The sequence below is a fragment of the Mesocricetus auratus genome, unplaced genomic scaffold (assembly GCF_017639785.1).
Source record: "Mesocricetus auratus isolate SY011 unplaced genomic scaffold, BCM_Maur_2.0 Super-Scaffold_100003, whole genome shotgun sequence".
NCBI classification, from domain to species: domain Eukaryota; kingdom Metazoa; phylum Chordata; class Mammalia; order Rodentia; family Cricetidae; genus Mesocricetus; species Mesocricetus auratus.
The window spans coordinates 57,659,656-57,684,155 of NW_024429188.1; the positions used below are offsets into that span (position 1 = coordinate 57,659,656).

General features: G+C 37.7%; 1 protein-coding gene across 1 annotated transcript in view; it reads left to right on the forward strand.

The window, feature by feature from the left end:
* The window catches only part of LOC101830902, a 51,864-nt gene that overhangs the window by 6,123 nt on the left and 21,241 nt on the right, over positions 1–24,500 (forward strand). The window contains exons 3-4 of the mRNA XM_040744348.1: positions 7,487–7,678; positions 10,206–10,299. Coding sequence (XP_040600282.1) covers positions 7,487–7,678; positions 10,206–10,299 — 286 coding nt within the window. The remainder of the gene's footprint in view (positions 1–7,486; positions 7,679–10,205; positions 10,300–24,500) is intronic.

A 24,500-nucleotide genomic window follows, 5' to 3' on the forward strand; every position in this document is an offset into this window, starting at 1 on the left:
ATCTGCTCTCTTGTTGTCTTAACTGGTCCTTAATTCATTTTCCCACTTCTGTTCTTTTTTTCTTTTACATTTTCTTTCTTTTTTATTTAAATTAGAAACAAACTTGTTTTACATGTCAATCCCAGTTCTCTCTCCCTCCCCTCCTCCCCTGCCTCCCAGTTCCCTATCCCATCCCCTTTCTGCTCCCCAGAGAGGGTGAGGCCTTCCTTGGGGGATCTTAAAAGTCTGTCACAATATTTGGAGGAGGGCCTAGGCCCTCCCCCTCGTGTCTATGCTGAGAGAGCATTCCTCTATGTGCAATGGGCTCCCAAAGTTCATTCGTATACTAGGGATAAATACTGATCCACTACCAGAGGCCCCATAGATTGCCCAGGCCTCCTAACTCTTCAGGGAGTCTGGATCAGTCCTATACTGGTTTTCTAACTCTCAGTCAGGGGACCATGAGCTCCCCTTTGTTCAGGTCAGCTGTCTCTGTGGAATTTTCCAACCTCGTCTTGACCCCTTTGCTCATCACTCCTCCCTTTCTACAACTGGATTCCAGGAAGTTCTGCTCAGTGTTTAGCTGGGGGTCTCTGCTTCTCAGCTACTGGATGAAGGCTCTAGGATGGCATATAAGGTAGTCATCAATCTCATTATCAGGGAAGGGCGTTTAAGGTAGCCTCTCCACTATTGCTTAGATTGTTAATTGGGACCATTCTTGTGTATCTCTGAATATTTCCTTAGTGTCCGATTTCTCTTTAAACTTATAATGTCTCCCTCTATTAAGGTATCTCTTATATTGCTCTCCTCTATTCTTCCCCCGACTCAATCTTCATGTTGCCTCATGTCCTCCTCTCCCCTCCTCTTCTCCCCTTCTTTTTCTCCTAACTCCCTCTCCTGTCCCCCCATTCTCTGAATTTGCTCAGGAGATCTTGTCCCTTTCCGCTTCTCTGGAGGAGCATGCATGTCTCTCTTAGGGTCCTCTTTGCTTCCTACCTTCTCTGGCGGTGTCCCCACTTCTATTCTTATTTTCTTTTTTTTCCTTTCAAGTCTTCTGACATATTCTTATTTTCTTCTTTTTCCTTTCAAGTCTTCTGGCAAGCTACACCTTGTCCTGGCCACATTTGATCTTTCCCAGGCTGGCAGTGGCCTCGCCCACACAATAAATATTCTGGTTGACTATCAGGATAAAGAGAAAGAGAGGACCAAGGGATTACACATTATCAAGCAACATTTTGTTACAGCTATTTTTCATTGGGCTATAAAAATGGCTTTATCATGTCCTTGAAAGACTTGAGCACACATTTCCGCTGAATGCTCAATTCTTGCATAATACCTTCCTCTATGTTTTCCCATGAGGATTGTTTTTGTCCTAGAAGATCCTGTTCAATTGGTCATGCCTCTCTCCCGCCCAAGATGATCCATTAGGTGAGGTTAATATTTTCTTAGAGGTGACAGTCATTATGAACATGAGACCTAGGGATGAATGAACAATAATATAACTATTTTATCATCTTCATTTCTTCTTTAAGAAGTGCCAATCACCATACCTGACTTCAAGCTCTATTATAGAGCTATAGTCCTGAAAACAGCTTGGTATTGGCACAAAAATAGACACGTTGACCAATAGAACCGAATTGAAAGCCCTGATTTTAACCCACACACCTATGAACACTTGAGCTTTGACAAAGAAGCTAAAACTATACACTGGAAAAAGAAAGCATCTTCAACAAATGGTACTGGCATAACTGGGTATTGGCATGCAGAAGACTGCAGATAGATCCATGCCTATCTCCTTGTACAAAACTTAAGTCCAAATGGATCAAAGACCTCAACATAAATCCAACAACACTGAAACGCTTAGAAGAGAAAGTGGGAGATACTCCTCAACGAGTTGGTACAGGACACCACTTCCTGAACATAACACCAGTGGCATAACACTGAGGTCGACAATTAACAAATGGGACCTCCTGAAACTAAGAAGCTTCTGTAAGGCAAAGGACACAGTCAACAAGACAAAAAGGCAGTCCACAGAATGGGAAAAGATATTCACTAATCCCACATCTGACAGAGGGCTAATCTCCAAAATTTACAAAGAACTCAAGAAGCAAGTCTCCAAAATACCCAAGGATCGAATTAAAAGGTGGGGTACAGAACTAAATAGAGAATTCTCAATAGAGGAGGCTAAAATTGCCAAGAAACACTTAAGAAAGTGCTCAAGATCCTTAGCCATCAGGGAATTGCAAATCAAAACAACTTTGAGATACCATCTTACTCCTGTCAGAATGGCTAAAAACAAAAACACCGAAGACAATTTATGCTGGAGAGGATGTGGAGAGAGGGTAACACTCCTCCACTGCTGGTGGGAGTGCTAACTTGTACAGCCACTTCAGAAATCAGTATGGAGATTCCTCAGGAAAATGGGAATCAATCTACCACAAGATCCAGGAATTCCACTCTTAGGTATATATCCAAAGATGCAAATTCATACAAGGACATCTGCTCCACTATGTTCATAGCAGAATTATTTTTAATAGCCAGAATCTGGAAGCAACCTCGATGCCCCTCAACCGAAGAGCAGATAAAGAAAATGTGGTACATTTTCACAATGGAATGTTACTCAGTAGAAAAAAAAATGGAATCTTGAAATTCGCAGGTAAATAGATGGCACTAGAAGAAACCATGCTGAGTGAGGTAACCCAGTCACAAAAAGACAAACATGATATGTACTCACTCATGCATGGATTTTAGACATGGATCAGGATAGTGCCAGTCTGCACTTCCACTGACAGAGAGTCTGGGAAATAGGAAACAATCTAAGAGACATATATGCATGGTACTCCAGAGAAGAGGAATGAGGCAAGATCTTCTGAACAGATTGGGAACACTGCGAGGGGTGTGGGGGAGTGGGAGCTGGGAAGAAGAGAGGGAGAGAAGAGGAAGAGAGAGTAGGTCATGGGGGAACAGGAAGGTTGAGTGGGGGGGGTAGGATAGGGGGAAGAGGGAATCATAGGTTAGAAGACAGATCAGGCACCACTGTGACCTCTAGTGATCTAAAGGGATGACACCAATTGGCAAGCTAAGCAATAGTGGAGAGACCACATTGAATGACCATTCCTGATAATGAACTTGATGTCTATAATCATCCTGGAGCCTTCATCCAGTGACTGATGGAAACAGAGGCAAACACCCACAGTTAAACACTGAACTGTACCCATGGAACCCAGTGACACAGAGAGAGAGCAGCGATGAGCAAATTGGCAAAGAATGAGCTGGCAAAACCAGCAGAGACAGCTGATCTGAACAGGGGAGAGCTCTTGGACCCCAGACCGACAGCTGGGAGGCCAGCATGGGACTGATCCAGACGCCCTGAGTGTGAGAGTCAGTGAGGAGGCCTGGGCAACCTATGGAGCTCTGGGCAGTGGATCAGTGTTTATCCCTGGCTTACAAACGGACTTCGTGTGTCCATAACACAAAGAGGGGTGTTCTCTCAGCCTGGACTCTTAGGGGAGTGCCTGGACCCTGCCTATCTCCTTCAAATTACAATTCATTTTTAAATTTTCTTGTTCTTTGATTTGTAGCCAGGTCACAGACCAATAAACTGTTCAAAGAAACGGCCATCGCCAGCCCACTGAATAGAAAAACAAAACACCAAAAAACTTTGCCATGTATACATTTACTAGATTACTGTCTAGAATATACATGAAAATAAAAAGTCTAGACACCAAAAAGAAGCCAACGCAATTAAAAGTAGACTATGCACTATGGAACTGAATAGAGTTCTCAGATGAAATACCAATAGTTAAGAAATTTTTAAAGAAAATATTTGTCTTTGGGGGTCTGGGTTACCTCACCCAGGATGATTTGTTTCTAGCTCTATCATAATAGGCTGTAGAGTCTTTTGAGTATATGTATATGAGTGAATCTTGAGGAAGATTGATTCCCAGACTCCTGAGGAACTACCACAGTGATTTGCAAAATGGCTGCACAAATTTACATTCCCTCTAGCAAATAATAAATGTTCCCATTTTCTTGCATTCTCACTAGCATGTGATGTCATTTGTTTTATTGATCTTGGACATTGTGACTGGGGTAAGATAGAATAGCAAAGTACTTTAATTTACATTTCCTTGATGGCAATGGATGCTGAATTTTCTTCAAGTGTTTCTGGGTCAATTGTGTTTCATCTTTTGAGAACTCTGCAAAATTATGCACCCCATTTATTTGTTTTCTTGATTATTTGGATTTTAGTTTTTTGTGTACTCTAACTAATAACTCATTGTCAGATGTATAATTGGTAAATGAGAGGTACACTAATCTGTGGGTAGAGAAATAGTAATTTAGAGGGCAGTTTGATAATGTTTAGCAAGATGGTAATAGCAGATTCACCATGGGGCCTGTGAGCTCTGCAGCCATGGATTCTTGGCCAGATTTATAGTGTTAGGCACATGACTACAACTGTCCGATGGGCCTTAAATACAATCAAAGGGTGCTTTAACTACATAACATCTGTGCTGCTATTGTACCTACTAGCATATCTTGTCACACCTGTAGTTCACAACTAGGTAAAACTGTTGATGATTCCCTCCCTCCCCCATAGCAGCTTATAGTACCTTCTGATACCATGAAACCTAGCCATGCAAGGAAGAAGATTCCAATCAGCATCAACTTGATTTGTCTGTTCTGTGACAAAAGTATGTGGTTTCTTCAATAATAAAGTCTTACCACCAAGTTCTGGTTGTCAGCAAAGTGCAGTATTGATAGCCTGTATTGTTTTGGCGATTTCTTGGTCACCTCTGACCAACAACCTGAGGGGAGGTATCCCATACTTAGCACTGGGCTTTTAATTTGGCAGTCTTTGGCTTTTAGAAAGAACATAATGCCCTTTATAGGGTGACTACAATCAAACTTTTATATAAATCTCTATTTGTCTCTCTCTCCACTCTCTCTCTCTGTACATGTGTAAATATATGCTTTTATATAGCTTTTTCAAAGTTACTTTTTTAGTCACAGTTTCATTATGTAGCTCTGACTGGTGTCAAACTCACTATATAGACCAATTTGGCCACAAATTCACAGAAAGCAGCCTGCCTCTGGCTCTCAAGTACTGAATTAAAAGTATGTACCACCATGGATGCCTCTTTAAACATTCTTGATGTTAGTTATCCCATCTCCTACCCTCTTCTCTGCCCTACTCTCCCATCCATTTCTCCACCTAAACCTCCATTACCCTTCTTCCCCACTTCATATAACTAGTATTCTAATATTCCATTCTTTTAAGTTAGTTTTTTTTGCCACCATGGTCTTTTTCTAGTTCCCTAAATTCCACAAATACTCCAAGGTAGCCATACAAATCTAAAAATAGTTGGTGATAATCTATGAAACACTCCAACTTTAAGTAGGTGGGATGAAGACAAGAAACTAAGAAAGGCATTTAGAGATAAACAATGAGCTAGAAAATACATAAATAAAAGAATGTTCTGGAAGTCAAGTGAAAATTTAATGAAGAGAGAGTGATCAGTTATGGTAAATGTTGCTGATAAGTTAATTAAAATGAGGGCTTAAATTGGCTTTAGTACCATGCAGCTAGGGGTAAGAAATGAAGTGTTATTTCAGAACAGAGTCAGAATCATTTACTATTCAAAATATTTGAAATATTTCTTTGCATTTAATTCTCATATTAGTGTTGAGTAGCACATAATTTTTTGTTTCATATTGTCATTATGGAATAAAATCTTTATATAAGTATTTATTTATTTGACAATTGAATCTCTGTATTTATCACATAATATGTGGTATGTTCAAGTATTTATCCATTATATTATGGTTAAATCTAGTTAATTATATACATGTCCTCACTTTTTTGGTGACAGCATAATAGCCACTCTCTTAGTAGTTTTCAGGATGATAGTATATGATTATTAAATACATTCATCATGCTGTATGATCAATGTTTCTTATTTAATTATAATTCTATATTTTGACCATCAACTTCTCTGTGTAATCCACATTTGTAATCTCAATCACCAGAAGTTGTATAAGAAATGTCAGCCTCCAAAACAATACAGAGAAACCCTGTCTCGTAAAACCAAAAAAAAAGAAATATCAGTATTAGTTGAGGACTATATTAATAGTGCCAATCCTCCTTAAGCCATCCTACTTTATTTAACCCCATAGCACTTCTCAAGTTTAAACACGGTAGATAAATAACTAATTTTGCTTACATTACCTACTTCTCTCTGCTATATTATATGTTAATTGAGCAGACTGATCATTTTGTTTTATTCAGTGTAGATCTCAAATATTTGGAATAATGTTTAGGACATAGCCGGTATGTGCTAAGTGAGGGAAATATTACCATAAAATAAACAATTCATCTGTAATTTATTGCTAGGATAAAGAAGAAATATATTCTCACTAAGGAAGAACCGTGTGCAGCTGGATATATGAAAACTCTTTTTTGACTTCCATAAATGGGTGAAAGTATATTACATATTAAAAGGCATATCCTAAAAATAGATGATTATTAATTTGAACATTAATACATAGATCATGATTATAAAAGATTATAATAACCATCTAATAAGTTCCTTCATGTCAACTGTGCAGTAATACTTAATGTGTTAAAACAACACAAAAGGCCACAAGTAGCTTACTTACTAACTGCCTTTATTGGACAACAGGGTGATCTCATATCAGTCCTTTAGGAGTCAGTGAAACAAATATCCAAAGACACTACCTCAGTAAACTCCTCCTTTAGTCACTCCCAGGGAAGCATGAAAAGCCCCATTCTCCTATCTTCACAAATCTGTCGACATTTCTATGTGGGTGTATGCCATGCCAGTTTTTACTTTATGCACAAGAGAACCATATTCACATTATTTGGCTGCATCCCAAGACTTATGAAAACACATGTAGTTCATAAATGAGTCACTTCTTTCTAAAAAATAAAAAGAGAAATTCTGGAGTCCTGGGAAAGATGGGGGCAGGCTTATTTTCCTGGCAGTCTATTCTTCTCTCATGTTTCTTCTTGCATTTCTTGTGGTGTGGTAGAATCTGTCTGTTAACTTGTAGTTAAGAAGTGAGTAAGGGAGGGAATAACACAGCCTGCCCTTAAAGAATTGGCATCTTAGATTGAGTAGAACTCTTTTACAGAATCCAGAGAGCTAAAGTAGTACAGGTAGTAGCCATGTACAAAATGTGAATAGTTTGGAAAGCATTCTTAAGACAGCTTTCTTCTCTCCCTGTACCTATGTGCTAAGTGGGGCATTTTCATTAGCTGATGGTTAGGAAATAATGAAATCCTACAGACTTGGTATGATCACTGAATGTGTTCAAACCTGTAGGTTTAGAGCACTTGCTCAAATGGAAAAATGGGATGATGTAAATCTCTTAAGAAGGGACTTGAGAAATTTCAGGGTCGAGAAACAATGAAATGTTTGATTCACTCATATGAGACAACTTGTATTCCTCTATTATATGAGAAATTTATTTTACCTCTACCTAGATGTCCAAATTTCAGAGGCCAGTGGGGAGACTACTGGTACATGGGGGACAAATGTGAACAACTGTGGAACACTGTGGACCTGATTTTAGTTGCAACATTGCCTGGAATAGCACTGGCTCTAATCGTTGGTGTGGTAATCCAGATTATCCACTACTGTAAAGGGAAGTCAAAGAAAAATGAAGGTCATCACAGGTAAAAGATTTCTAAGCACTTCAGAAAAAGTAGTCTCTCATGTAGCTAGTAAATGAATCAAAATGAGTATCATTTATTATGCATGTAATGTGTATGTTTTCTTTCCTATTCATCATTATTATAATTGAAAGTCAAATTAACAGTGCCAAAGTATACATATCTAGTTTAGGATTTTGGTAGAGGAAAAAATCTAAAAAGCTCTTCTTCAGATAAAAATCAAATGCAATTGACAAAAAGTCCCATTTCAGTGTTTTCTTTCCACTAAGGTAGTATTGTGTGCACCACACATTCCGCCCTGGTAGTGTGGGAAAGATGGATCAGATGCTGCTGTGTTAGTCCATCCAACTTCCTTATACCAGCAGCAATATCAAAGACACCAATCTAATAGTCTTGGCTTTGACGAGACTCTGCCTTATTTAACTAATTTCCCTTCTTTGGGCTTTAATTTTCTCATCTACAAAATAGAGCTGTTTATAATCAGACATACTTCAGGGATGGTGAGGATGATACTAAAAGCAGCAATCAGGTATCGACTGTTTATTATGCACGGCAGGATGAGTTACAAATGTTTCACATTCATTAATTCATTTAATCCTCTCAACAACCCTATAAAATACTGATGAGACTACCGAGGCATAGAGATCAAATAACTTGGCCAAGGTTTTGGTGCTAAATATGGTTACTAGGCATAGACTCCATTCTGTGCTAATGGAACCTGATTAACTAACGTAGTGTTAGAGCTGGTATGACTTACTGTATCACCTTTATTTTTTATATAAAACAAACTCTATCTTTTATAGTTTTCAATGCTTCTGAACTTCAGAAACATGAGGGTTAATACCAATGTGTAATCTCATCAGTTTTCTGTCAATTAAAATTATCATCTACTTCATCATTCCTCTGTGACAAGATAATGTTACCTTCAAAGCATTATAGATATGCTTTGAAATATTACTTTAAAATGGCAGCTAACTGGTACTGTTTGTCTCATATTGATAATAACTGGCTTTCATTTTGAAACAAAATCAGCGATTTGAACTGTCATAGGTATTTGTCTGTTGAAAGAGGGAGATTAAACTCACCAATCATTTTATCTTTTTAAATTTCCAATCTTTGTGCCATGTGGTGTACGTGTATTCATATGTACATGTATGTATACATATGAATATGCATAATGATAATCAGCATTAATGATGTAAATTCAAGTTAATATGAAGATATCATATTATCAATTGATATTATATGTAAACCTCCTGAGACACTAAAGAAACATTATAAGTAACATGTAGGTCATTTTAGAAATAGTCTCTGTAATTTTCCTATCCCAAAGTTCTTTGTTAGATCTATCATCTTTATTTATATTCATGTGTATCTGTGTATGCAATCTGAGGATGGATGCCCACAGACACTGGAAGAGGGCATCTGATACCGTTGAGTTAAAGTTTTCGACAGTTGTGAGCTGCTGAACATGGGTGAGGGGAACTCAATTTGGGTCCTTTGGAAGAGCAGCAAGTACTTTTAATCAGTGAACACTAACTCCAGTCCTCTATTCCATAGTTCTTAATAAATGAACATATATTCCATTTCCCTTTCTTCTGTTGACTCTATGAGTTTGGGTTAGCCAAAGTTTAGTTTCCTCATTTATAGGAAGCAGAGTACATATCTTACTTCTTCATTAGTCTGAGATTTAAATTAAATAATTAATGGTATTGAGAATTATAGACAAAACTGAAATCTTATTATAAATCAAGATAGTAGTAGCCTTCATAGGATTTGAGCTCATTTTTGGGCTTTCTGTATACTTTAGCTACTCTATTTTCTTTCACTTAACGTGATTTTTACTGAGTACCTTTTTATAGCTCTTTAATTATCTGGATTGTGAATTGATGAGATGACTCTGAATCTACTCTGGAGATTCTTTAGCTTAGTGGAGAATGTAAAGATTATTGAGCTTAAATAGGATTCACACCTCTTCCCTGCACCACTTCCCCTTTCCTTAAATTGTCTTAGCCTTAATTTTCTTATCTGTAAATTAAATTTAAAACACCTAACTAGAAGGCTTTCTATAATACTCAAATGAGACAGCACGATTCTTTGTGTAATATCCTGCTTTCTAAAATTTACTTTCAATGGCATAATAAATAACATAGATTAATCATTGGATAGGAAAATGGATATATAATGGTTGGATAGGAAAATGGATATGTAAATATATACGTTAATATATGCAATAATATGGTAATGTCCAAATCAATGTGGGAGATATATGAATATTTGCTGAAATTTCTTTTGAGTTTACTACATGCTTGAAAGTTTTTGAAATACAATGTTATATAAAATCAGATGAAGTAAAGCATCTTGATCATGAAATAGATTTGGTATATTGCAGCTGCTATTAATTCCATTTCTTGAGTACAGTCTTAAAATGCAAACATTCATTGTGTACTATTTAAAATTAAGACATTGGTATAATCAGTTATGCAAATTCTTTATCATAACTGATTTAAAAAAATTTTTTATGTGCCAGAGAAGAGAGGACTATGCCAGAACTTCGACCTTACCATAATTCTGCATATGGTTTTGATACTGATAGGAATCTTCCTCAACCTAATCAAGGCCAGGTAAGCACTAAAACTCATTTGTCAAATAAACTACGTTTACAGAAGACATCAAAGAAAGAATTGCCATGGAGAATTAAAGCAGAACATACAAATGCTAAAGTAAATGTTATCAAAAATTAAAATTGCAAAAATATGGGATTCTTGGTGCCAGGTTTTATATCAAATATCAATAAAGTTCAGGCCAGGCCTGCAGCAATAATACTGGAAATGCTCTCTACCTCTTCTTTCCATCATTTTTTTCTCGGCAAAATCAACTTAAAACAAATATCAAAGACAGGCTTGGATAAAACTAAAATACATAAAAAAGAAAACAAAAGCTGCCAGAATAGGACAAGGGAGATATGAGTAAAAGGACAAGAATTTGATTTAGATATTAAACTCTTATGTCTAGCAATATATTTCCAATTGCACAGATTATTTAAAAGAAGATCTTGAAGACTCAATGTATTTTAGGAGTCTCTCTGAATACAAAAATAAAAGGGACTCTGCTGTCACACTAGACTGCAAATATAAGGGGTGTCATAAATATTGTTGTTCAAATGAATCATAAAGGGCCACTGTTGTGGTTTGAAAATAAATGCCCCCCCAAAAGGAGTGGCACTATTAGGAGGTGTGGCTTTGTTGGAGTAGACGTGTGTCACTGTGGGCGTGGGCTTTGAGATCTCTTTTCTCAAGCTTCACTCAGTGTGACATCAGTCGACTAGCTGCTGCCTTCTGGTTAAAATGTAGTCAGCACCACGTCTGCCTGAGTGCCACCATGCTCCCCATCATGATCATAATGGACTGAACCTCTGAAACTGTAAGCCACCAGCTCAATTAAATATTTTCTTTGTAAGAGTTGCTGTGGTCATAGTGTGCCTTCACAGCAGTAAGAAGCCCTAACTAAGAGAGTCACAAATTCTTTTTGGTGTCTTTTTTTCCGAGACAGAGTTTCTCTGTATTTTTTTGGAGGCTGTCCTGGAACTCGCTTGGTAGACTAGGCTGGCCTCGAACTCACAGAGATCCGCCTGCCTCTGCCTCCCGAGTGCTGGGATTAAAGGCGTGGGCCACCAACGCCCAGCCTTTTTGGTGTCTTTTATTTGTCTTTAAATATACCAATAGCGATCTCTGTATTCTATAGATGTGAGAACTGTAATGAAATTAAATAACATCAAACTCAGTATACTTCTATGTATGTGTCTAAACTGGTAACATCTTAATCTCAGGGCCAGTTAAACACTGGGACACTAAAAGGTTAACATCAATGTTTATTGAATAAAAGATTTGTGGCAAGTGTTTTCTACCTAAAACCAAATAAATTAAATATTTGAACTTTAAAATAACAGCATTAAAGATCTTTTCCAAAGCATCTTTCAAAAATATTAAATATTCTGGGTGAATATACTAATGTAAATGTTCATATCTGCAAAATGGTATTCTCTAAAACAATCAAATGGTTTTTGGCTGGCTGTTTTTCTCTTTAAGCACTTGTTTTGTAGGAAGAAACTATGAATTAGAAAATCTCACATATAGAATGCACTTTTCCATTTCTAACTTATTTCCAACAGTTCACTTCTTCTTAGCCCCATAGTTATGTCTGTCACCTATATGGTTTCCAAATCTTCAAGTTGACTTTATTTTCTTTCTTCTCCTCTCAGCTTTTAGAAAGTGCTATGTATATTCTCAGTGTGGGTAAGGGGACGTGAGGAAGGGCATATGAAATGCTTATCAGCTAGTCTATATTCATTATATATATACATATATATACATATTTATATATATATGCTATTTTTCCTTTCCTCCTCTCAATCTTTCTGTGGATAAATGCTTACTATTGCTATTATTATGTCTATCTAAATATTTATATTGTTTTTGTTTGTTTGTTTGTTTGTTTTTGTTTTTTCAAGACAGGGTTTCTCTGTATTGTTTTGAAGGCTGTCCTGGAACTCTCTCTGTAGACTAGGCTGGCCTCGAAATCACAGAGATCCACCTGCCTCTGCCTCCCGAGTGCTGGGATTAAAGGCGTGTGCCACCAACGCACAGCTTAAATATTTATATTCTTTTTTGAATTTTAAATTTATTTTATTTAAAAAATATTTATATTCTTAAGTGCTGGAAATATTTCCTTGACTGGGGAAGGCTCAAATGATCCAACATGTCTGTCCCAGTCTAGTACATTCTTCTTTTTGAAATTGTTTTCCAGTCTGGAGGCTTTACAAAATAGAAATTGACTACATCAATTAACTAGTAAAGAACTAGGAGACTTTCACAGACTTATGCTGCTTAGGAAGATGTCTAGATGCACTATACTCTAAATGTACATTTCAAATACTGTTTTTGATAAATGCTGACTTTTCAGATGCTAAATCTCAAATTGTTTCCACTGAATTAAATCCATTTTCCATTGCTAATTTCTTTACTCAGCTAGAGAACACATATACAAACAGAAGAGTTTGAGTTAATCCTTGAATTGTCCATGTTATCTTTCTAATTGACTTAACAATTAGATTTAAGACAGTGATGGTAAAATATTGTATTTGCTAGCTCTTCTTCATCTAACCCCCACCCATACCTTTACATTTAGCACAAGTAGCTTTCAAAGTTGTTGTAATCACAGCATGAGCATATAATTAGAACGAGCAACATATTCTGAAACTTTGACAGCAAAAGTATGTATGTTGTATAATTTAGTCCTACGGGAATTCACTACTGAGTTTGTTGGCTATTTTCAGTTTTTCTTCTGATCATAAATAATTTTTAAAAAATTAGTTGGCCTAATAAGCTTACTTCCTGGAGTCTTTGCCACAGAATAAACATACTTGAATCATTTTCAGATATGAAAGTGCATGGTAACTATATTGGGACATTTTCAATTTATTAAAGTTTCAAGAATGAATATGTCTTGATGATTGCAGAACAAATAATGATATAACTGGAAAGTTAAACCATAAAATAGCAGCAATACAATTAGCTTGTTTATGTAAACAACTGCTTTACCCTTGTACCTCCCAAATGAGAGTTAGAAGCAGCTCTCAGACGTTGAATATCAAAGAGTACACATAAAAATTGGGTTACAGGTGTTATTGTAACATGACATTATGTTTTATGTTTCATATGGTTTGACATTTTTTGTAACATCTTTTGTTTGGTGCTAATTATAATTGTATATCTCCTAATCATTAAAATAATCATGCAGATTGTGATTTATAGTGAAATAGATAATCTGTCATTTAGACTTTAATGACATAAATGTGTAACATGATTTCTAACCTGCTAATGTTTAAATTGTGTACTTGTGTATTCTGAAAGGTAACAGAAGTGAAAAGACCACTTGTACCACTGCCAGGATGCTTTCATGTGCAGTTAAAGGAGAGATTTGTCTCTAAACACATATAATGTAATTTGAAACAGTTAAATTTAGAAGGAAACAGGGTAATTTCTGCTAAATTAAAAACCTTACAAATTAAAAAAAATAGCAGCAATACTTTAGGAGAAATATCCTCCCCAAAAGAGACTACTTTAACAATTAAATTTTCCAAATTTGGTAGCATTACTCACAAAAAATACTCAGTTGCCAATTTTATTATGTTTACAAATTGAAAGAATTCAAAATAAAAGATAATAAGTCCAGTAAATCCTAGATAATATATGAAAATATCTAATTATTAAGATACTTCATATATATGACACACTATTATTTTGTCTTATTTCATCCTTGGAAGTTAATATCATTTTTCAGTAAGTAACCTTCTTCCATTATAAATAGTTCTATGAAAAGTTTGATGAACTCAGCATCACTACTACATTTATAATGTGCAACATCTCTGCAAATATTTGTAATCAAGTAGGTTATTATCATTTTATTGATCTATACACAACTAAAACTTTATATTGTGTCATTTACCTAATTCGATAATTTCTAAAGAAAATCTGTTATGTAAATTAGCAAGGCAAAATGGTCCCTTTGTCATGATAACATCTTAGTCTTCCTCCCTTTCTTGAGACAGGGTCTCACTGTGTAGTCTTGATTGACCTCAAGTTTATTGCAATCCTTCTGCCTCTGCCTCCCAAATTGTTGTGATAATAGGCAGTGATTCAATATTTTACTATAAAAAGTACTCTAGAAACATTGAAGAATAACATTAATTGAAAAGAGAATATTATTCTTCACATCTTCCCCCCTTAAGTCAATAGGGAAACTGGAAAAATACGAGTGAAATTGTTTAAAGCTTCAAAACCAAACTTGTGCTCTGATGAAAAGCAAACTGTTTAGCAGTCTTGAACTTATATTCATGGCAGAAAACAGCAATTAGCCAAAGTGAATATTATTTTTATTTCCATTTTTATTTAAAACTCTGTGTTTTACAAAGCTGTGCTTTGTGCCTTGAAAAAAAATCAAGGATTTCACCATAAAATCAACAGTTCAGGAACTCAGCAGGTAAGGTGGTTAAAGGCACTCACAGGATCTGACTGTGAAATGAGAGGACCAACCTCTAACAAGTTGGACTCTGACTTCCACACACTCCTACCATATGGTCTTCCACACAAATAAGCAAGTACATTTAATTCAAAACCATTAAACATGTGGCAAAATATGTTTCCCAAAGAACATTGTCTTGGGATTCTTTTGTAAAATGCAAAACCAGCTTCCTTCACATGTCAATCCCAGCTCCCTCACCCTCCCCCTCCTCCCCCATCCCCCACCAACCCCCCCTAACCCCACACCCAATCCCAACTCCACACTCCAGGAAGGGTGAGGCGTTTCATGGGGGTTCTCCAAAGTCTGTCATATTGTCCCATGTGACTAGGCTGAGACAGCATCCCTCCACGTGGTTTGGGCTCCCAAAGTCATTTTGGATGCCAGGGATAAATACTGATCTATTGCCCGAGACCCCAAAGAATGCTGAGGCCTCCTCACTGACACCCACGTTCAGGAGGTCTGGATCAGTCCCATGCTGGCCTCTCAGCTATCAGTCTGGTGTCCATGAGCTCCACCTTGTTCAGGTCAGTTGTTTCTGTGGGTTTCACCAGCCTGTTCTTGACCCCTTTGCTCATCATTCCTCCTTCTCTGCAACTGGGTTCCAAGAGTTCAGTTCAGTGTTTAGCTGTGGGTATCTGCCTCTGCTTCCATCAGCTATAGGATGGAGGCTCATGGATGGCATATAAAGTTGGCAGTCACATTATCAGGGAAGAGCATTTAAAGTAGCCTCTCCAATATTGGTTACATTGCCAGTTGGTGTCATCCTTGTAGATCTCTGGAAATCTCACTAATGCCAGATCTCTCCTTCAATGGCTCCCTCTATTATGGTATCTCTCATCCTGCTCTCCTCTATTCTTCCCCTGACTCAAACTTCTTGCTCCCAGATGTCTTCCTCTCCCCTCCTATTCTCCCCCTCTCTTTTGCACAGATCCCTCTCCCCTCCTCCCATACTCCTATTCCCCTCAGGAGATCCTGTCCAGTTCCCTACTCTGAGGTATGATGCATATCTCTCTAGGGTTCTTCCTGTTTTCCCAGACTCTCTGGCTGTGGGATTGTGGGCTGGCACTCCCTTGTTTCATGTCTAAAATCCATGTATGAGTGAGTATATACCATGTTTGTCTTTTTGTGCTGGGTTACCTCACTCAGTCTGGTTTCTTCTAGTGCTATCCATTTGCCTGCGAATTTCAAGATCCCATTGCTTTTTTATGCTGAATAGTACTCCATTGTGTAAATGTACCACATTTTCTCTATCCACTCCTCAGTTGAGGGGCATCTAGGTTGCTTCCAGATTCTATCCATTACAAATAATGCTGCTATGAACCTAGAGGAAAAGACATCCTTGTTGTATGAATGTGCATATTTTGGATATATGCCTAAGAGTGGAATTGCTGAATCTTGTGGTAGACTGATTCCCATTTTCCTGAGGAATCTCCATACTGATTTCCAAAGTGGGTATACAAGTTGGCACTCCCACCAGCAGTGGAGGAGTATTCCCCTTTCTCCACATGCTCTCCAGCATAAACTGTCATTCACGTTTATGATTTTAACCATTCTGACAGGAGAAAGATAGTATCTCAGAGTTGTTTTGATTTGCATTTCCCTGATGGCTAAGGATGTTGAGCACTTTCTTAAGTGTCTATCAGCCATTTTAGAGTCCTCTATTGAGAATTCTATATTTAGTTCTGTAACCGACTTTTAATTGGCTCCTTTGGTGTTTTGGAGACTTGCTTCTTGAGTTCTTTGTAAATTTTGGCAATCAGCCCTCTGTCAGATGTTGGGTTGGTGAATATCTTTTCTCATTCTTTGGGCTGCCATTTTGTCTTGTTGACTATGACCTTTGCCTTACAGAAGCTTCTTAGTTTCAGGAGGTCCCATTTATTAATGGTCCATCTCAGTGTCTGTGCTACTGGTTTTATGTTCAAGAAGCGATCTCCTGTACCTATTCCTTCAAGGGTACCCCCCAATTTTTCTTCTAAGAAGTTCAGTGTGGCTGGACTTATGTTGAGGTCTTTGATCCATTTGGACTTACGTTTTGTGCATGGTGATAGATATGAATCAATCTGCAGTCTTTTACATGACAATATCCAGTTATACCAGCACCATTTGTTGAAGATGCTATCTTTTTTCCATTGTATAATTTTAGCTCCTTTGTCTAAAATCAGGTGTTCGTAGGTGTGTGGGCTAATATCAGGCTGTTTACTTTCTCCATATATCTTCAGTATTATACTTGAAGTTCTAGCTAGAGAAATAAGACAACAAAAGGAGATCAAGGGGATACAATTGGAAAGGAAGAAGCCAAACTTTCAATATTTGTAGATATGGTAGTTTACATAAGTGGCCCGAAAATCTCTACACAGGAGCTCCTAGAGCTGATAAACACCTGCTTACAAGATTAACTCAAAAATATCAGTAGCCCTATTAAATACAGATGATAAATTCTGAGAAAGATATCAGAGAAATATCATCCTTTACAATAACCCCAAACAAATAAATTACCTAAATAGCAAGAACTTTGAATCTTTAAAGAAATAAATTAAAGAAGGTACCAGAAAATGGAAAGACCTCCCATGCTCTTATATAAGTAGGATCAATACAGTAAAAATAGTAGTCTCAAGGTGGGTATTGTTGGCACATGCCTTTAATCCCAGAACTCGGGAGGCAGAGGCAGGTGGATCTCTGTGAGTTCAATACAGCTAGTTACAGGACAGCATCCAATGCCACAGAGAAACCCTGTCTCGAAAATAAAAAATGGCAATCTTCAGAGTGGAGATTGGGTAGGGAGCTGGGGGGTCTGGTGGGGAGGGTGGGGGGAGAAGGGAAGGGAGAGGAATCTGGGATTGACATGTGAAACAAGCTTGTTTCTAACTTAAATTTTAAAAAAAGAAGAGGGGAAAAAAGAGAAAAAATGGCAATCTTGCCAAAAGCAATCTACAGATTCAACGCAATTCCCATCAAAATACAATCACAATTCTTCACAGACCCTAAAAGAACAATATTCAACTTTATATGGAAAAACAAAAGACCCAGGATACCCTGTACAATAAAGGAACTACCAGAGGCATCACCATCTCTGACTTCAAGCTCTTTTATATAGTTATAGTCCTGAAAACAGTTTGGCATTGGCACAAAAATAGACAGGTAGACCAATGGAATCATATTGAAAACCCTGATATTGACCCACACACCTATGAACACTTGATTTTTGACAAAGAAGCTTAAAAAGGCAAACATTTAAAAGATAAAATTTCATTAAAATATGGTATCTCTGGGTGTGGTGGTGCATGCTTTTTATCCCAGCATTTGGGAGGCAGAGACAAGTAGCACTCTGAGTTTGAGACCTATCTGGTCTCCATAGGGAGCTGAAAGATAGCCAGGGCTACATAAGTGAGAACCTCAAAAATTTATTTAATCAGTAAATAATATTTAAGATAAAATGAAAGAATTTACCTCTTGTTAGAGGTCAAGACAGAGGGTTCTTCATCATTTCAATGTGTTTAATTCTGTTAGCATTACCTGATATAACCACTAAAACCAAGCAAATTAATGAGCACATAGTCCTGAGTCAAAAGAGTTATTAGAAAACATGTTGCTATTAATCTAGGATAATGATGCAATTTGTTTTACAAGAATTGATAATAAAAGTTTAAAAAATAAAACTGGTGTATTAAGGCCACATATTTTAATTAAATATTTTTCCATAGTCAATCTGCCTTCAAAATAGCATCAGTTATTTCCCCATTGCTATTTAAGCATCTGAGCTTGCCACTGAGAATTTATGTTTTAATCATTTCCTTGTAAAATTTTCACTAAATCAATGTGCAGCTCCTCCCCTCAACCCCAACCAAACAATTTCTTTTTGCAAAAAGGTATGAATAATGTTCTAGAACCCAAACTCATGTGGTGAACATCCTTGATCCAGATGGCCCCTGGCTTTTTTTTTTTTTTTTTGGTTTTACGAGACAGGGTTTCTCTGTATTGTTTTGGAGGTTGTCTGTCCAGCCCGGCCTCGAACTCACAGAGATCCTCCTGCCTCTGCCTCCCGAGTGCTGGGATTAAAGGTGTGCGCCACCACCGCCCCGTAGGCCCCTGGTTTTAATCCCTACCTTAGGTCCCCTTCGTGGGAGTGTAAAGTTTAGAGAATATGGGTCCTTGTGGAATTAATTACCTTTGATAGAAAATAAAACCATTTCTTACAATTCCCTTCATATTATACACTTTTTATTTAAAATTATCCAACACATATTGACCATTTGGAGTCTCTAGGAACAGTAAATTATTGTTATGAGCCCATGTTACTAGCTGTGGTCCCTTGACTGAGTGATTTACCTGGCCCAACTGGTTTGTGAAGTTTTCACCCCACCAGGAGATTATATTTTCTTGATTGAGAGGCGTTTTCTCTTAACAGGTCTTTCCTGATGCTTTGTCATTCCCCTCACTCTAAAGAGGCAATCCCAACTGCCACTGTAGACTTGGGGCAATGATTTGATATGGCTTCTTCCAACTGGAAGAGGTCATTGAGGATAGCTGTCAGAGTATCCCTCCAGTGGGTCTATCTGAAAGACCCTGAAAGCACATTAATAATTCCATTCATCTTTTACCTTCTCCTTTCTAGTATTTAGCAAACATTTCTTTTCCCATGAGTTAATAATAGGGAGAAACCCTCTGTACTTGTTAGCACACAAACCTATTGGGTGAATTAAAATTTCATTTTAAAAGGCACAATTCTGGTGGCTTTTTTATTTTCTCTACCACCCAATAATATCTAGCCCTATTTAGCTATGCTGTGAACACCTTTTAGAATTCTTTCCAGAATTTCTCTTAAAGCTTTCATTTTTCCTATCTCTCTGTCTCTTTGTCAGTTTGCCTTATGTTTCTAATCTCAGTCTTCACGCAACAATTATGCTAAACAATGAGCTTACCTTAGTCATAGTAACAATGCTTGTCATAGCTTCAGGGTGAGGCTAGAACACCTAACACTGAAATTATGAGCCCCCTAAATTTTTCCTCAAGTGCCTGTGGTTCCCATGAGGTATTTCTCTAGGCTGCCTCACACTGACTTGTAAGGTTAATGTCAGGGTTCAGTTTCAAAGTTAAACCTAAAGTTTGTATTTTCTGGAACAAAATGGTAATGTATAAGAATATGGGCCATTGAAGCAAAGGATTAGAACTTAATAGTTCTGAATAAAGTTTCTAATAGTCAGACTATTCATTTATAAGCGCACATCAAAATATGTTTTAGGTATACATTGTGAAAGGAACTTATGGAGTGGTGCCTGAAGTATAGTTATTAATTTTCAAATGGAACCTGTTACAGTGAGCACTTGTCCATTGGGAGAAAGTAGTACGTTGCCTCCTCTTTGTGTTTCACAAGGCTATGAGTACACACAGACTAATGGAAGAGTTCCAAGGAGCAGCTTTGTGCTGTCAATGTGTTCTTTGTACTAAAATGCAATGCACAAAGGACGAATGGAAAGGATGAGAGAATAAATTATCTGTCAAAATTTTCAACCTCTGTCTTGGAAATTATTCCAGCATAAACGTGAGGTGTGGATCTAATTCCACAAAGTCTACAGTGAGATAAAGGACCCTAATAGTATACTTGCCAGAGCTTGTATCTGTATTCCAAGACAGCAGTTTAATTAGTATCTTGCTATAAATTCTTGTTGCCTCATCAAATTCGCCCATCTCTCTAATATAAGCATGAACCAAAAATCTGCCCCTATCGTTATTGCAATCCTCAATAATGTCATTAGACTACAAGAAAAACAATCACACTTTGCTGCATGATCCAAGGTGGTTCACTGTGTGGTACCTAGACCATGACATGGTGCAGTGGCTTTTTGAAATACAATTACAATTCAGATGTTGATGGAGTATGATTTATAACCAAGTGGACTTCAATCCAGTCTCTCTCAGATGCAAGGGCAACAGATTAATGCTCTGTATCATGTCTCCATGGAATGAAAATGGTAGATATCTCTCTCTAGATATGAATTACAATATATCTGGTAATAGAAGGCAGCATTGTCAAGGACCAATTGCCTTGGGAACTCCTGTATCTTATATGACCCAACCTGGACAAAAATTAATTGCTAATTGGCAACCGCCTTTGGGCAAACATGATGGCACTATATATAGGAGCCATATAGCTAATCTAGTAAAAACAATTATCTTCTTTGCCTTCAGCCTTTACTCACTGATAATCTATGACTGAATCATGACCTACCTTTTGATAATATATATTAATAAGGAACACATATAAAAGCATCCTAAATATTCCTTATTTTGAATATGCTGTGCTGTTTATAGCTTGTAAGATATGAACACTGTTCTCAGTGATCATTGACTGGTACAAATTAACCTTCTTGACAACTTGATCTTTTTATCTACGTGATTATTATACTGACCTAATCATTGTATCTAACCCCCATACTTTTGTCTCAGGTAGCTCTAGATAATTCAACTTTGAGAAAACTTTGAACAGTGTATGTGATTGTTTAGAAATCAAATTCTCATCCAATCAAAGCCCAGAACGGTAGACAGCAAGCTAATTGTTCATTCTGCAGTCAGAGCCTCTAAGACCAAGGAGCACCTAGGTATTAAATTGGTACACTAGCTCTAGGTCCATGTTTACTTGAGTAGTAACATTTCAGACTATGCTAGAGATGCTGCCTTTCAATGAGTCATGAGGTTTAGAAGACTCTTGTGAAATGACTTGGTATTACATACTGCTGTTCCCAAACATCATAAGCTAGAATACCCTAAATTTAGCTAGTGTTTTTTTTTTTTTGTTGTTTTGTTTTGTTTTTGAGACAGGATTTCTCTGTCTCAAACCCTAGCTGTCCTGGAACTTGCTCTGTAGATCAGACTGTCCTCAAACTCAGAGACCCACCTGCTTCTGCTTCCCGAGTGCTGGGATTAAAGGCATATGTCACTGTGCCTGGCTAAATCTGGCTAGTCTTATATTCGGTGTTCATACTAGACAACTAAAACCACTGGGGAGGATCCATGTCTCCTCAGTCTATAATGTTAAAATCACCTACAAAATTTGTAACAGTTAAATGAATGCAGTAATCCAAGTTACAGCTCTCCAAGGGTAACAGGATGTATTTTCTAACCTTTAAATTTCACTAGTTGTTATTATATATTAATATATATTCATGCAATAACAACTAATGAAAAGAGAGACCATGAATATTAATAAGAGCTGGAAGGGACATACGTGATTATTGGAAGGAGAAAAGGGAAGAGAGAAGTGATGTAATTAATTAAGCAACAATGAAGTGTTTTTGTATTATAAACCTATTTTATGTTCTTTTTAATTTTTAAAATTATTTAAAATAGATTCTTCCGTCATATAATACATACAGGCAGCAGTTTCCCCTCCCTCCACTCTTCCAAGCTTCCTCCAGCTCCCTTCTCCCAGAAATCCACTCCCCCTCTGTATCCTCTTCAGAAAGATGCAGGCTTTGCATGGGAAATAAAGTGTATTTTCATCTTAAACAATACACACACACCGCCTAAATTCTCTAGATGAAAATTTCCATGTTTACCAGTAGATGGCAGTAACTAACCTTCACATATCTACCTTCTCTCAGATTTGAGGAAAAGTCTATGTGAAAACTTGTTTTCGTTTGCCAATGGTACAGATAGTATTTGTGATAACTTGAAACTTAAATTGTGTAAATATCCTTGCAAAAGCAGTTTCAGCAAGGGTGAGATGGCTCACTGAGTAAAAGCATGGGATGCCAAACCTGACTACTGGAGTTGGAATCTTGGAATCCACACTGAAGGAGAGAACTGACTCCTGCATTTTTCCTCTGACCTCCACTTATGCATCTGCTATGGTATACACACCCCTCATCACCCCTTACACACACACGCACACACGCACACACGCACACACACGCACGCACGCACGCACGCACGCACACACACACAAAGTGGGTTTAATACATAAAATTTTTCTTGTTAGTAAATAGTAGTAAATATTTTCATAATCACAGTTTTCTAAAGATCATAAAACTTTCTCAGACTGTTACTAAATAATAATTCAACAGAAAATAAGCTGTTGGCTTAATGGGAGGGAATCAGGCTAACAAGGGACATGTTGTAGAAGATTCAAAAGCCTACTTTGGGGATTTGTGTAGGACAATGCAATATATACAGGCTGTTTCTCTTAATTAACAAAATTGGCCTCTTCATAATGAATCAGAGGCTGGGCTGGTGGAGAGGAGGTCTTGAGAAGTTTAAGGCTCCATTTCCAATGTTTCCAATATGAGGTTTAAACATTTTGATAGTGTTAAAGGTTGCAATAGAAGGAATTTGAATTTTCTCTGTGGTGTGATATTCATGTGTGCTGGTACAGATATGTACAAGTATGCATGAGCATTTGTGCGTGAGTGTGTGTGTGTGTGTGTGTATGTGTGTGCATCTGCAGAGGTCAGATGACAATATCTGGCTATCATTCCTTATGTATCATATACTTTGTTTTTAAAAGATGAGTTCTCTTATTTTCCAGCAAGCCTCAGGGATCAGCCTGCATTTGCCTTCCCAGACTAGGATGACATGTGTTTCACCATGTCAGACTTTGCTTCATGTGCAACTTTGGGACAAAATTCATGTGTTTTACTTTATCAGTCAAGCACTTTACTGACAGAACATCTCCTGAGATCAGGAATGTAATTTTTAAAATAATTTTTATTTAGAAACAATCTTATTTTACACACCAATCCCCCCATTCCTTCTCCCTCCAATCTTCACATGCCTTCATCAGACCCCCCAGCCCACCCGCAGCCACTCCCCAAGGATAGTGAGGCTTTCAGTGAGGGAATCATCAAAGTCCATCACATCATTTGGGGGGCCCAGGTCCTCCCTAGGTCAAATCAGCTGTTTTTGTGGGTTTCTCCAGCACAGTTTTGACTCCCTTGCTCATCCCTCCTCCCTCTCTGCAACTGGATTCCAGGAGTATGGCTCAGTGCTTAGCTGTGGGTGTCTGCTTTGGCTTCCATCACCTACTGGATGAAGAAGGCTCTAGGATGGTAATTAAGGTAGTCATCAATCTCACCATCTTGGCATTCAGAGGGCTTGGTTCAGTCCTATGCTGGTTCCCCAGCTTTACAACTAGGGTCTCTGTGCTCTCATTAGGTCAGGCCAACTGTTTCCAAGGGTTTCTCCAGCACCATCCTGGCTCCTTTGCTCATCCCTCCTCTGCAGTTGGATTCCAGGAGTATGGCTCAGTGTTGAGCTGTGGGTGCCTGTTTCTGCTTCAATCAGCTATGGGGTGAAGGCTCTAGGAATGGTAACCAAGGTAATTATCAATCTCATTATAGGGGAAGGGCATCAAAGGCAGCCTCTCCACCACTGTCTAGATTCTTAGTTGGGTCATTCCTGTGGATCCCCTAACATTTCCCCTGAGCCAGACCTCTCTCTAAGCCTGTACTGGCTCCCTCTATCAAGGCATCTTTCTTGCTCTACTCTAATCCTCCATTGCTTTTTCCCCACTGAGTAGTACTCCATTGTGTAAATGTACCACCATTTTCTCTATCCATTCTTCAGTTCAGGGCCATCTAGGTTGCTTCTAGGTTCTGGCTATTACAAACAATGCTGCTATGAACATAGTTGAACACATGTCCTTGTTGTATAAATGTTCATTCTTTGGGTATATATGCCCAGGAGAGGAATTGCTGGATCTTGAGGTAGATGGATTCACATTTTCCTGGGAAACTCCGTTACTGATTTC